The sequence below is a fragment of the Marmota flaviventris genome, chromosome 2 (assembly GCF_047511675.1).
Source record: "Marmota flaviventris isolate mMarFla1 chromosome 2, mMarFla1.hap1, whole genome shotgun sequence".
Classification (NCBI taxonomy): Eukaryota; Metazoa; Chordata; class Mammalia; order Rodentia; family Sciuridae; genus Marmota; species Marmota flaviventris.
Genome location: NC_092499.1, coordinates 87403072 through 87417126, shown reverse-complemented (window position 1 = coordinate 87417126; position 14055 = coordinate 87403072). Strand labels below are relative to the sequence as shown.

The following is a 14055-nucleotide window of genomic DNA, read 5'->3' as shown; positions in this document are numbered from 1 at the left end:
TAACAATATAATTTTCTTCTTTTCAATGTGAAATAATACTTCAAGATGATCTATGTACAATGTTGTCAGTTCAAGCTGTCATATAAATATAAATGCTTTCTTTTTTTTTTTTAAAAAAAAGTATTTTACAGACAAGATAGTGTTATATACATTGTTCAGTTTGATAGGGGGCAAAAGAAGAATGCTAACACAAGCTTAAGTTTGATATGTAAAACAAATGATATATAAATGACATTTAAAACCTGCATAGAAAATGAGCTTCAAATGGTAGTGTGATTTTAATTTCTATCACCTCTAGTATTTCGAGCCATTAATTAAAAAAAAAAAAAAAAAGGCACACGTCTCAACTTTATTCCTGTAAGGGAATGTTCTTAAAGAATTCCTCATTTGGTTAGTTTTGATGTTAAAAAAAAAAAAATGACCCCATGGTATTTTAAAATGGTATGCTGGAACACATATCCTACTACTTTGTAAATTAAACAGCAGTAATACAATGCTCTGCAAAAGAAATAAAATTTATATCTACAAGATATTTCATTCACAATGATGTTGGATTAAATACTTTCCTGGGATACGTTAGCATACATTTTAACAAAATAATTTTGTTTTTGGCCAGTTTAAATAAAAAAAAAATATAGCTGAGAAAGATCAGTGTTATATGAATAGTAAGTACTGAGGAGTAAGCTAAAACATTAGTAATGCAGCTGAACATATTTCGGTGTAGCAGAACAATAAATGGAGATTTCAAGAGGAAACTGTTTTACACCAACTATGCATTTACACTTTTTGCCTTGTAAAACGTTTGTTTTTGCAATATTATTTTTTGAAGGAGGAAACTCTGAAAGAAAACAACTTGCTGGTTGGATACCACAAAAAAACAAAACAACCAAAACCCTTAAATTTTCTGTTTACTCAGTCTCTTTTTATATAAAAATAAGGGTTAAGTTCCCATCAGAACATTAGACAATTACATCTGTGCTTTAAAAAAATGTTGGTCACACAAGGCTATTAGAATATCTTAAAGGTTTTTAGATTACCAGAATGTACAGATATAACTCAATATAAATTGTAGCCAAAGATAAACAAGGATGAAAATATCAAATCATTCACATGGAATAAAAATGTTATTAACTAGATGAGTTAAATATTCAAAATATATGGAATGTGACAGTAGATAAATGTGTATCTACTTCAGAATTAGGAAGGGCAAGAAAGGTTTAATATGTAATAATTCGTACCTTACATTTAGTTAAATATAAACATTTTGTTATTTATACATAAAACTGCTTTCAGAAAAACAACTAATAAATGTTTTAGTTGCACTTATTTTACTTCTTATAATTCCCAAGTGTTAACTTTTCTTAGATTGAAATCAACTGTCCCCTAGTGCATTTTTATTTTTAGTTCATGAATTCAAACCTTTAAATTCCCATCACCTAATGCATAAATATACAAAAATGCCAAAAATTAATCCCTTTTTGTTGGATCATATTTATGCTGACTTTTTATAGTCAATAGCCAAAAATGATTTCCTTCTGCAAATACTCTACAACCTGTAATGAAACATGCCATGCACTCAAGGAAAAAAATGCATGGCTAGCATCTGTGAAATGCCAAGAACTGACGAGTTCTGCTTCTTCCATGTGTGGCCCCAGTGATACCAGGCAAGATTCCATATTGCTTGCCAAAAGCTTCCACAAAACCAAGTTAGCTAATTCCTGGAAACAAAGATTTTAAGCTCCTTTTGGCACTGGATCATTTCATCCAGCAGCTTTATGTTTCCCACCACAGCACCCACATGCCTCACCACAGCGATGGCACATTCTCAAAGGGACGTAGCAGCACATACATGGTACAATGAAAGACAAAGCTACCAGGGCTAACCATCGTAAGCAGAACTTGTCATCACTAGTGTCACATGAACAGGGATCAGAAAAATCTCCCTCTGAGTCTGACATACAATGATACAACATGCTCTCTGCACAGAGCATACAACTAACTTGATATATGCATCTTTTAATAGGATCTGGAGCATCCTGACATTTTCCCCTGCCATTTTCTTCATGATTAAACCTTTCCTGGCAGTATACGCAGCGAGAACGTTCACCATCCTCTTTTCTTCGTTTTGACTTCTTAATTTTTAATGAGGAAGAAGGCTGTGTCTTAAATACCACAGAGTCTTTGAGTGAACTTAACTTAGTCTCATCCCCACAAGAGTAGAGATAGTCTGACTTTTTACTGTCTGGTTTAGGAAAGTGAATATTGGAGTCAGTATCATCTCTCTCCAAGTCATTTTTCCACATGTCGGGATGTCTGTAGTCTGCATACCGACGTATTAAGATATCTCGAGGGTTTATTCTGACAATCTCATCCTCGTCTTGAAAGCTGACATGTCTGATTGATTTCAAAGGGACCTAAAAAATGAAAAATACAGTAAGGACTACAGCAGTTAATTTTAGGTGTCAATTTGATGGAGTGACACTGCCCAGATATTTGTTCAAATATTGTTCTAGGTGTTTCAGTGATTTTTTGGGGGGTAAGAACAATATTTTAATTGATGGACTGTGAGCTAAGCACAATACCTTCTATGATGTGGGTGGACCTCTTCTAATCAGCTGAAGACTTTAATAGAACAAATATTCCTTTCCCCAGACAAGAAAAACTCTGCCAGCAGGCTGCCTTTGGACTCAGATTGCAACTCTTCCTTGGGTCTTCAGCCTGACACAGTTTACCCTGAAAACTTGAGATCTGTATTTCCATGGTGGCATGAACCAATTCATTAAAACTAAATCCTACTCAATCTGTTTCTCTGGAGAACCTTATTACAGACTTTCATGCCAGGAAGTGACATGCTACTATAATAAATATCTTGAAAATGTGGAAATGGTTTTGGAACTGAGTAATAAGTAGAAGCTGACAAAATTTTTTTTCTTTTTTTTTTAATATTTTTTTAAAGAGAGAGAGAGTCAGAGAGAGAGAGAGAGAGAGAGAGAGAGAGAGAGAGAGAGAGTTTTAATATTTATTTTTTAGTTTTTCGGCGGACACAACATCTTTGTTTGTATGTGATGCTGAGGATCGAACCCGGGTGGCACGCATGCCAGGCGAGCGCGCTACTGCTTGAGCCACATCCCCAGCCCCAGAAGCTGACAAAATTTTAAGATGGACATTAGAAAGAGCCTTGAAGAGACAACTGGTAGAAACATGGACTTAAAGATGCATCTGGTAGGGTTTAAGATGGAAATGAACACATTACTGGACATTGGAAGAAAGGGCAATCCTTGGTATAAAATAACAAAGAACGTGGATGAATTGTGTTTTAGTATTTTTTGGAAGGTAGGAGAGATATACATGAACATTCAGCAGAGGAACTTTCTAAGCAAGGTGTGTTCTAAAGAGAATACTAAGGGTGTGGCTGGATGATCACAGGATAAAGCAAGACGTTACCAATTTGGATGTAAAGGGACAGAAGCAAGATGAAACAAAGAATGGCTGTAGGACTTGTGGGATTCTACAGAATGTGCCAAGAGTTATGTGGCTGTGAACAAGTGTCATGTTCATGACATGTCATATCTCAAAAGAGAAAGAGGATCCTGAAGTAGGACTGTCCCCTCTGAGTTCCAGAGGGTGAAGCTAACTTCTGAGTTTTAGTGGGCCATGCAGTAGCAGTGCAAGGCCGTGGAGGAGAAGTTTATACCCAGGGCTGGGTGTAGAATCACCATCCCAGTGGGCCTAGAGGACAGAGCATAAAGCTAAGGAGAATTAATCTCAAGTCTTAAAACCTAATGAAATTTCCCATCAGGTTTAGATTTGCTTAGGACTCATATGACAATTTTCTTCATTTCAGTTTCTCTCATTTTGAATGGGAATGTCTACCCTATGCCTTTCCTACCACACTATACTTTAGAAGCAATAACTTGTCTAGTGTCACAGGCTGACAGGTGGCAGGGAAATCTGTCTCAAAATGAATCATACCTCAATCATACCTCAACACACCCACAACTGGCAGAAATGCTATTTAGAAGAAATTTGGCAATTAGAGTAGATACTGGAATCTGTCAAGACTGTGGGGCCACAGAAATAAAGGCATGTGTATTTTGTATGTGAGAAGGCATGAACTTTGGAGCCAGTGGGAAGAATATTATGGGCTGAATCATATCCTTCCCCAATTCATATGTTGAGGCCTTAACATCAGAATATGATATTTGGAGATGGGGCTTTTAAAGAGGTGACTTAGAGAGAGAGAGAGAGAGAGAGAGAGAGAGAGAGAGAGAGAGAGAGAGAGATTCCTTAAAATAAGGAATCAGGGTAGACCTTAACCAGTCTTACTGGTGGCCTTGTAAGAGGAAATCTGGACACACAGAGAGATATAGTAGGGAAGCATGTGTAGAAGAAAAACCACATGAGATGGTAGCCATTAATAAGTCAAAGAAAAAGGGCTTAGAAGAAACTAAACATACCAACCCCTTGACCTTGATCTTGAAATTCAGCCTCAAAAACTGTGAGAAAATAAAACTACTATTTTAGCCACTTTGTCTGTGGTATTTTACCCTGGCAGCCCCCTCAAACTAATATAAGAATATACATGTTTATAGCTCAGCTATACAGAAAAATCCCTAAAAAATGACTTACATACCAACCCCATCTCTCTTTCTCTCATTTGTCTTCTCTTTGTATCCAACTCGTGGATAGATGACTTTTTGGGGTTGGGGAACAAAACTGTCTTTTGACCCTACCCACCATCCACAAAGGAGATGGTTTTCTAGTAGTCAAATCTGTATTACCTAGTTCTAGTTCCAGGATACAAGGACTAGTGTACAAACAAGTGTCTAATCCAGTTTGGGGCAATCTTTTATTCTACAGATATTTGAAATTGGGATTAAATTCCAAGTCTGGGCTAAGGATGGGCTGATGGGTGAAGTCCACTAAATTAACAGTATATTATTCTTATTGGTCCTATCCGATATACATACAAATTCAAAAGAAAAATTTTGGATGGAGTTTAAATAACAGGGTTTATAAGTAAATATGAAGCAAATTTATACATGGAAATTATTTCAACTATATAGAGAATTCAAATGACTAGAAAACTTCACCTATATGCTAATTGCCTATATTTCATTGCAGAAGATATTACTTACCCGGTTTTGGGATTTTAAGCTTCCACATTCCTTGGGTATTTGCCGCTGCACATATTCCACACTTCTGCTCTGAATGTCTAGGCCAGGCTGCCCAAATGTTATCTAAAATACAAACAGTGTCTTATGTAAATGATGACAGAATGAATTTCTTGCTCTTAATGAAACCATACACAGTGCACATTTTCAAAATGGTTTTATAAAAGGTATTGTAATTCCCCTCACCTTAATTTTTTTTTAAAAAAGCTATTTTCCTATACATTTTAAAATGTATGCATTACATTCACCAATTAACAAGTACTCAAAAAATTAGAAATCACCCAAATATATCTATCAACTGATGAAAGTATAAACAAAATGTGGCAATCCATATAGTGGAATATTCCTCAGCTAAAAAAGGAATAAAATATTGATATTATGTTATAATAGTGATTGATAAGGACTGAAGGAAAAGATGGAGTGGTAATGACTGCTAATTGGTACGAAATTTTGGAGGGGGATGAAAATTTCCTGGAATTCAATAGTGGTGATGGTGGCACAGTCTTATGAATTTACTAAAAACCAACAAATTGTACATTTAAAAGGATGACTTAATGATATATGAATAATATATATATATATATGTGATAGGGACATTTCTTAGTTGTTTGAATTGCAAAGCCCATTTTGGAGCTAGATTTTTTTTAATGACAATGAAATGCATTATAATTTTTATTATACATTTAAAGCACAATTTTTCATATCTCTGGTTGTATACAAAGTATATTCACACCAACTCGTGTCTTCATACATGTACTTTGGATAATAATGATCATCACATTCTACCATCATTTCTAACTCCATGCCCCTTCCTTTCCCCTCTAACCCCTCTGTCCTATCTAGAGTTTGTCTATTCCTCCCTTGCTCCCTCTCCCTATCCCACTGTGAATCAGCCTCCTTATATCAAAGAAAACATTCGGCATTTGGGTTTTTGGGATTGGAGCCAGATTTTATAGCTGAAAGTTACCAAAGCTTAATTTTTAGAATTTTATAATAAAAAATTATTATAAATGAATTTCCACATCTACCACCTAGCTTCAATAATTATCAATACTGCAGTAATCTTATTTTCTTATTGATTATTTTCCTGGATTATTTTAATCCAAATCCTACTATTAATAAGACTATAACCTTGAAAATAAAAAAATAATACAAGTAACATGGCAAATTTTTCAAACAGTATTGAAGTACATACAATAAAAATCTTCCATATTAGATGTTTGGTCCCCATCCTAGAAGTTAACTAATAAAAAACAATTTTTAGTGAATTCTTCCAAAAATTTACACACACAAACATGTACATCTTTAAAAGTTTTAAATACAAATGGAATGCTTTTCTTGATTTTTCTTACAGTTAGTGATACATTACAGATACTTTTGTATACTTATAGGTAAAACATATAAGAATTCAGGAATTAATGGAAAAAATTCACAATGGATTAAATAGTGTAGAAAGGCTTCATGAAGGAAACTGGGCTTGAAGTAAACACAGAATGAGTTAAGTATTTGGTCAAGTACAATCACCACCACCACCACCAAAAAGAAACAATTTTTTTCCTGATAAAATTTAATGACTTCAACTTATATATTAAATACACATTCCTATACCTTAAGAAGCAAGGACGTCTACTTTTTCACTTATTACCTAAATTTTACTGTCTCAGAAAAAAGTCACATGTACTACTTAAACAGATGTAACGGTGAAATCTACCTGAGTCAACAGTTTATAATTATTAGGTCTCCCACATGATCCGTAAGTGAAAAGACAAATGGATGTTGTCTATACACTTATTAAACACAGATGTTGTAAGATACACCCAACTAACTATTGCTTTTTAAAGCACTGAGAACCAAAACTATTTTATAGTCTTCAGAAGAATTTATCAGCTGAGATATACACAGGAGGTGCTTCTTCAAAGTTGGTCACAAAAAAAAATTTTTAAAGGATTCCATTTAAAATGACAACAAAATGATATGAAAGAAGAAAAGATTATAAAAGATAAGAGATTTTTTAAAATAGGAAAATACTCATAAAGAAAATGCAAAGTTTTATTAAGAGAGAACTAGGGTTGGGTTTGTGGCTCAGTGGTATAGTGCTTTCCTGGCATATGTGAGGCCCTGAGTTCAATCCTCAGCACCGCAAATAAATAAATAAATGATCCATTGACAATTAAAAATATTTTTTAAAAAGAGAGAACTAAATAGAGGGATATATCATACTCATGGATAAAACTGTAGCTTCCTTTAAGCTAATACACAAATTCAGTGTAATTTGAACATAAACCACAAAAATATTTTTCATCAAACCTGACAAACTGATTCTAAATTTTATGAAAGGTCAAGCAGTCAAATAAAGAACTCAAAGGAAAAACAAAGTAAGAGCATTTGCTGTACATATATATTAAGACTTATCATAGAACTACAGCAATTGCATAGTAAAGACTAATGCAATGACAGACAGGAGACCAACCAATCAGTTTAGAGAGACAAGAAACAGATCCAAACATACATGGAGACTTGATACATGACAAATATGACACTGTTAATCAACAAGTAGTTACAGAGGGGACTGGATCCCTAGCATGAAAAAAATCAGTTCAAATTAGATTAAAAGACAAAGCTTAAACTAGAATGTCTGCTCACTAAAATACTGAACATAAGAGTAAAATTAACAATCACTAACTAGGAGATGCTAGCCACAAATAAAACTTAAGAAGGATTTGTACTCAAAATACACAAGAAGTTGATAATGAAAATTTTATTACTCGGCAATCAGGTTAGAGTAGGTATTTAAAGCTGATTTGTAAGAAACAACCACTGTTTCCACTATCCCCTGTATACATGACACAAATCAACTGTTAATTTATTTCAGTTTTTTAAAAAATAATACATCATCAAAAGCTCACTTCCATACATCCTGAAGAAATTTCATGCACATAGACAAGAAGTTTGTACCTGCACTATGCCTAATAACAACAAAAACCTAGAAAGAGTGGGTTTATCCTCTGGCAGAAGAAAACTATGTAAGTGGTGGAAATCATGAGAAAACCCAGGATTATCTTTTCAGGGATATGCATATAGTGAGACCGTTGGAATATAGTGTTCTCCCTATGAAGACAGTCTTGTTCAGTGATTAAAAAAAAAAGATAAATCAGGCAGTCAGGCAGTCTTATTGCCCATTAGAAATAAAATTCAAGGTAATGGTTACTTCAGAATGAAGGAAAGGGAATACATTGGAGATCTTCCTTTACAAGTTTTTTGATGGTTTCTTAGGTATTAAATGTGTTATAAATCTTTCATTATTTGCTTATTCAAACACACTCTTATTTGTCTATAATGAAATGATCCTCAAAAACTTGAAAGTAAGAAAAATAATGGCTTTCAGCCCAATACATTGCAACTAAAACCTGCCTGTGTTACCATTTTGAATCAATTTATTTATCCAAAGGATTTAAACAGTCCACAATGTATACAAAATAATCGAAGACAAAACATTGACAATGTTATTGTTTTACTAACATTACTAGAAGGAAAAACCTAAGCTAGCATTAGGTAACAATTCACCACAGGTTTCATTTCTGTAAATCTACTTACTGCACATAGGCATCGTCTACCTTTGTTTTAGTTTATCTTTTCAAGGACATGCATATAGTGAAACCTTTGGAAGATAGTATTCTCCTATGAAGACAGGCTTGTTCAGTGATCAAAAAAACAGACAGTATCTCCTTGCACAAGGTAAATCAGGCAGTCTTATTGCCTATTAGAAAAGACTTGACTGTGTAAACATCTTCTTGAGCATCACTCTCATGGATCTTGGTGGTGGTGGTGGGAAGGGTGTGGGGACCAACACAAACATGAAGCTCATGCTGTTATATATTGTGCTATAAGTAATAAAATCCTTTGTCTCTAACCCAAGGTAAAATGTTAAGACTCTTTATAGTTCAACAAAGCCATAGTCTAGTTGTTTTGATAAGGCTGTTCCTCTTTTTTAGAAAAGGACTCATCAAACTATCCCCAAAGTACAACTAAATATTCAAGGCGTATTAATTAACTCTGTTGAGCATTCATACACACCAAACTAGCTTTCAGAGATGATCTGGTAAGTCATGAATATCTATTTTATGTAGAGAATGTACAAACTTGTATTCACTAGTACCTATAGTACTAGTGGTTTAAATTTTACATTCTGAGTTTTGCATATCATTTTCTTAAACTCAATTATTTAAATCTTTGAAAGATGACTTTAGTCTTGAAAAAAATGAAGCTTCTGACCAGCAAGCTGAGGGCCAGATTCTGTACAATGGAAATTCATTTTTCATGTCTTTTGGGTCACATGCAAATGGATGACTGGTATAAAATCCCAACAGTATTTGCTGAATATAAGTGTGCTTTATTCCCTTTAAGAAATTTCTACACTATTTATTTACTTATATGTGTAACTTTAAAAGAGAAAAACCATTCCATTCTAAGTCCTATTAAATTGAGATATGTGTGAACACTTAGTTTATATAATTTCACTGCTATGGTTTGAATGAATACATACTACAAAGTTCATGTGTTGGAAATTAATCCCCAACACAAGCACTGAAAGATGGTACCTTTAAAAGATGAGTAGGTCACAAGGGCTCTAATCTTAGAAGTGGATGAATGCCTTAATTGCAGGAGTAGGTTCCTGATTAAAAGATGAATTTGGTCTCCTTCCCCTTATTCTCTCTTACCCTCTCACCTTCTTGCCTTCTGCCATGGGATGACACAGCAAGAAGGCTTTCACATGACACTGGCACCTTGATATTTAAAATTCTTTGGAACTATGAGAAATAAATTTCCTTTCTTTATAAACTACTTAGTTGGTGGTATTCTGTTATAGCAACACAAAGGGACCAAGACAAAAACCCTTGTTTCTCTATGTCACATTAATTTGGGATATAAGGAAAAGTATCAATTATAAGTGACTAGGAATAGTACTGTTTTATTTAACAAAACACTTTTTGCTAAGTGCTTTATAAATACATTTAATCATTGTACTTTCATAATAACTTTAGCAGTTAGATACTAATATCATCACAATGTATAGGTAAAGATACAAAGACACAAAGAGATTGTGATACATACGTTCAACAAAGAACTTAGCTCTAATAAATACAAACAATGCCTATGAATCAATAATAAAAAGTCAAAAATTCAATTTAAGATGTGCTTAAAGACCCAAAAAGGTACTTTATGAAAAAGTTTCTAAGTGGTAAATAAGTATATTAACTGGTTCATAATTATGAAAATATAAATATCAATTATTATTTCATAATTTTAAATTATAAAAACATAAATATCAATTATTATTTCATAATTTTAAATTATGAAAACATAAATTAAAATCACAATAAAATATAACTTTGCTTCTACCCAAAGTAATAAAGAAGACCAAATCAGGGATGCGTGTGATATACTGGTATGTGTATGTGGGGTGCCATACCATGTGTTTAGGGAAACCTCTACCACTTGTAGAAATGTAAACTGGAAGACTAATTTGAATTTTTGTTTTTGAGTAAAACTAACAGTCCATAAAATGTTCTTGTTTAGCCTGTGGTTTCCTGTATCTTCTTGCACATGACTGTAGACCAGGTTTGTAAAACAACCTAAATAAAGCCTAACGTGTTTTGCACAACATAAACATCTAATTATTGGGTCCTTGTCCTTTCTGTTTTTTTCCCCCCCTTTTTAATGCTCCATGTTGTCTTTCCACCAGATCATTCACATCTTTGATTCCCTGTTACAGACAGAAAAGGTCTCCCTAAAGTTCAGATATTAAACTTCTAATCCCCAAGGTCATGGTTGTTTGGTGACACAACTTTGAGAGATAGATAATGAGGGTAGGGCCCTGGTCTGATGGGATCAGTGTCCTTGTAAGGAGAGCCACCAGCAGACTTGGGTTCTCTTATCCTGACAAGTAAGGACATGGCAAAAAAGCCTCACCAGAACAGAGCCATGGTAGCAACTCTGACCTTAGCCTTCTAGCTGCTAAAACTGAAAGAAAAAAATTTTTTGTTTGAGCCACCTAGTTTGTATCTTTGCAGTCTAAGCTAAAACATCCCATTTTAAACACTCATCCTCCACTCTTCTTGTGTCCTTTCCCATAATTTTCATTGCTAGCCCAACCCTTCAATTAGCTAATGATATATCTTATCCTTAAAAAGTTTAAGCATATCTAGAAAAGTCATCTTCTAGCATGAGTTTAATGCACTCATTCTGTACTTCCATAGCTTTATGAGCTTGCACATATTATCAGAATCTCCTTTAGATTATGGCTCATTTATCTTTGTATCCCTCAACTCTAAGCTCAGGGTCTGACAGATGCTATATACATACTGTATAACATATTTAATGGCAATAATATGTTGAACTGAATGCTTTATTTGATCTGTCTCATTATCTACGTAGATGCAAATTTCTTCCTTAACGAACTGCATGTCTGAATTCCTCAGATCAAAATGAAAATTATTAAGAGAGAATCAGGGAGGCTTTTAGCTGAGCAGCTCTGCCACTGGACACTAATACTGTTGACCTTTGAACAACATGGGTTGGAACTATATGGGTCCACTTTTATGTAGATTTTTTTTTTTTTTTTCTGAGATGTGACAATTTGAAAGAGCTTATAGATAAACTCCATAGCTTTAGAAATATCAAAAAGTTAGGAAAAGTTAGGTATGTCATTATTACATAAAGTATGAAGAAGATAGTCTATATCATTTACTACCATTAAGTATACACAAATCTATTACAAAAAGTCAAAATTTATAAAAACTTATATACTTACGGACTGTGCATAGCACCACTCCCAGTCAAGATAAATGTAAACAAGTTCATAGACACATCAATATTAAATCATTACTATATGAAATGACTGTAATAGTACTGTACTACTGTAACAACTTCGTGGCTAACTCTTACTGCTACTGCCTTGAGAGCAAGTGTTTCAAGTATCTGCTTAACTCTCTGATACCAATCATTTCCATATAAGCAGCTCTTATTTCCAGTAAATTCTATATTTTAGAAAATATTGGCCTCTTTGTGATTCTTACATGTTTTTCACCATATATAATACATGTAACATACAAAATGTATAAATGACTATTCATGTTATAGGTAAGGCTTCCAGTCAAGACCATGCTATTAGTAGCTGAATTTGGGGGAAATCAAAAGTTATATCAAGAACTCTACCAGTTGCAGGAGTTGACAGAAGACCCCAGAGAATCTGACGTAGCCTGCCACTGCTGGCACTGGCCTAGTTACATCATACCCCAGGAGGCATTGCTGCCACAGTGGCGGTATCAATGGCCCTAGTCATCATCACTGCAACCATGAGCAGCAAGGCCAAGACCAAGCAGCCAGCAGGCACCACCCTCAGTGCTGGCCAAGTCCAAGTCCGTCACCACGAACAGTGATGGCCCAGCTGGTTTGCGCCCAGTGCAAGAAAGTCATAGAAAGGTTTGGGGAACAGTAAAATAGTTTAATGTAAGAAACAAATATGGTTTCATTAACAGAATTGATACTAAGCAAGATATAGTTATACAATCAGTCTGCCATGAAGAATACCCCAGGAACTTTCTTCATAGTTCAGGAGATATTGAGTCTGTGGAGTCTGACTTTGTCATAGAAGAAAAAGGAGTAGAGACAGCAAATGTTACAAGATCTGGTGAAGTTCCAGGTGAAGGCAGTAAACATGCAGCAGACTATAATTACTATAGTCACTATCCATGTAGTTGGAGTCTTCCATACAATTATCAGTTGAATTTCCAGAAGAGTAAGAGTGGGCAATAAGAGAGACTAGAAAATGCTCTTGAGTCAGGCCTGACAATACCAGCCACACCAAACACAAAGGTTTTCACCATACTACACACAGAGACCCTATGGGTCTCCTTGTGCAGGAAGAGATAAAGGATGACAACAACAACCAGTGAGACACAATATGTATCGAGGTTATAAACTATGATTCCATAGTGCCTTTCTGCACCAATGAAAAGGATGACAATGAAGAGGGTAAGGAAAATCAAGGTGAGACCCCAGGTCAGCAGCCACCTCAATGAGTGGTAGAGACAAAAGCAACTGATCCCAGCCTTGGGATTAGAGAATTCATTTATTCCCGGGACTAAGTAGGGCAGGACATAGTAAATGTCAGTTTACCACTGCTACCATCATCTGGTGATCCAACAAGACGAAATGAATATGAAATTCCAGAAAATGGAAGAACAAAAACCCTGAAGTTCAAGACCTTAAGCACTTCATTTTTGCCAACCAACCATATAACTAGAACTATCTGCATTTACTAAAGATCTCTCTTTACCTAAAGATCTCTCTTTTTGGTAATGGAAAACATGTTTCAAAAAGCCCAGAGAGGTGTATTGAGCTGAGACAGTAGGATCACTGGAGCCCAGAAGTTCAAGACTGGCCTAGGCAACATGACAAGAACTTGTCTCAAAACAAAAAAAAGGTATACATGGAGTTCTTTGTGTTTGTTTTTATTTTTTGGCACCAGGGATTGAACCAGGGGCACTTGAACACTGAGCCACATCCCTGACAACCCTTTTTGTGTTTTATTTTGAGACAGGGTTTCGCTAAGTTGCTGAGGCTAGCTTTGAACTCGCAATCCTTCTACCTTAGGTTCCCGAACAGCTGGGATTATAGGCATGTGACACTGTGCCAAAATATGGAGTTTTGAATGTATAGGGGCCACTGCCTCACCCTTTGTTATTCACAGGGTCGATTGTACATCTTTTCAATATCATCTATCAAGAAGAACAGATTTTTTAAAATATTTTTAAAAGCACATGTAGGGGCTGGGGCTATAGCTCAGTGGCAGAGCTTGCCTTGGATATGGGAGGCACTG

At 34.9% G+C, this 14055-nt stretch overlaps 1 protein-coding gene across 1 annotated transcript in view; it reads right to left on the bottom strand.

Annotated features, from left to right (window-relative positions):
• Positions 1–310: 310 nt before the first annotated feature.
• The window catches only part of Spred1 (sprouty related EVH1 domain containing 1), an 83602-nt gene continuing 69857 nt past the window's right edge, over positions 311–14055 (bottom strand). Inside the window, exons 6-7 of the mRNA XM_027926171.2 lie at positions 5139–5240; positions 311–2414 (exon numbers count right to left, since the gene is read on the bottom strand). Coding sequence (XP_027781972.1) covers positions 1761–2414; positions 5139–5240 — 756 coding nt within the window. The 3' untranslated portion in view covers positions 311–1760. The remainder of the gene's footprint in view (positions 2415–5138; positions 5241–14055) is intronic.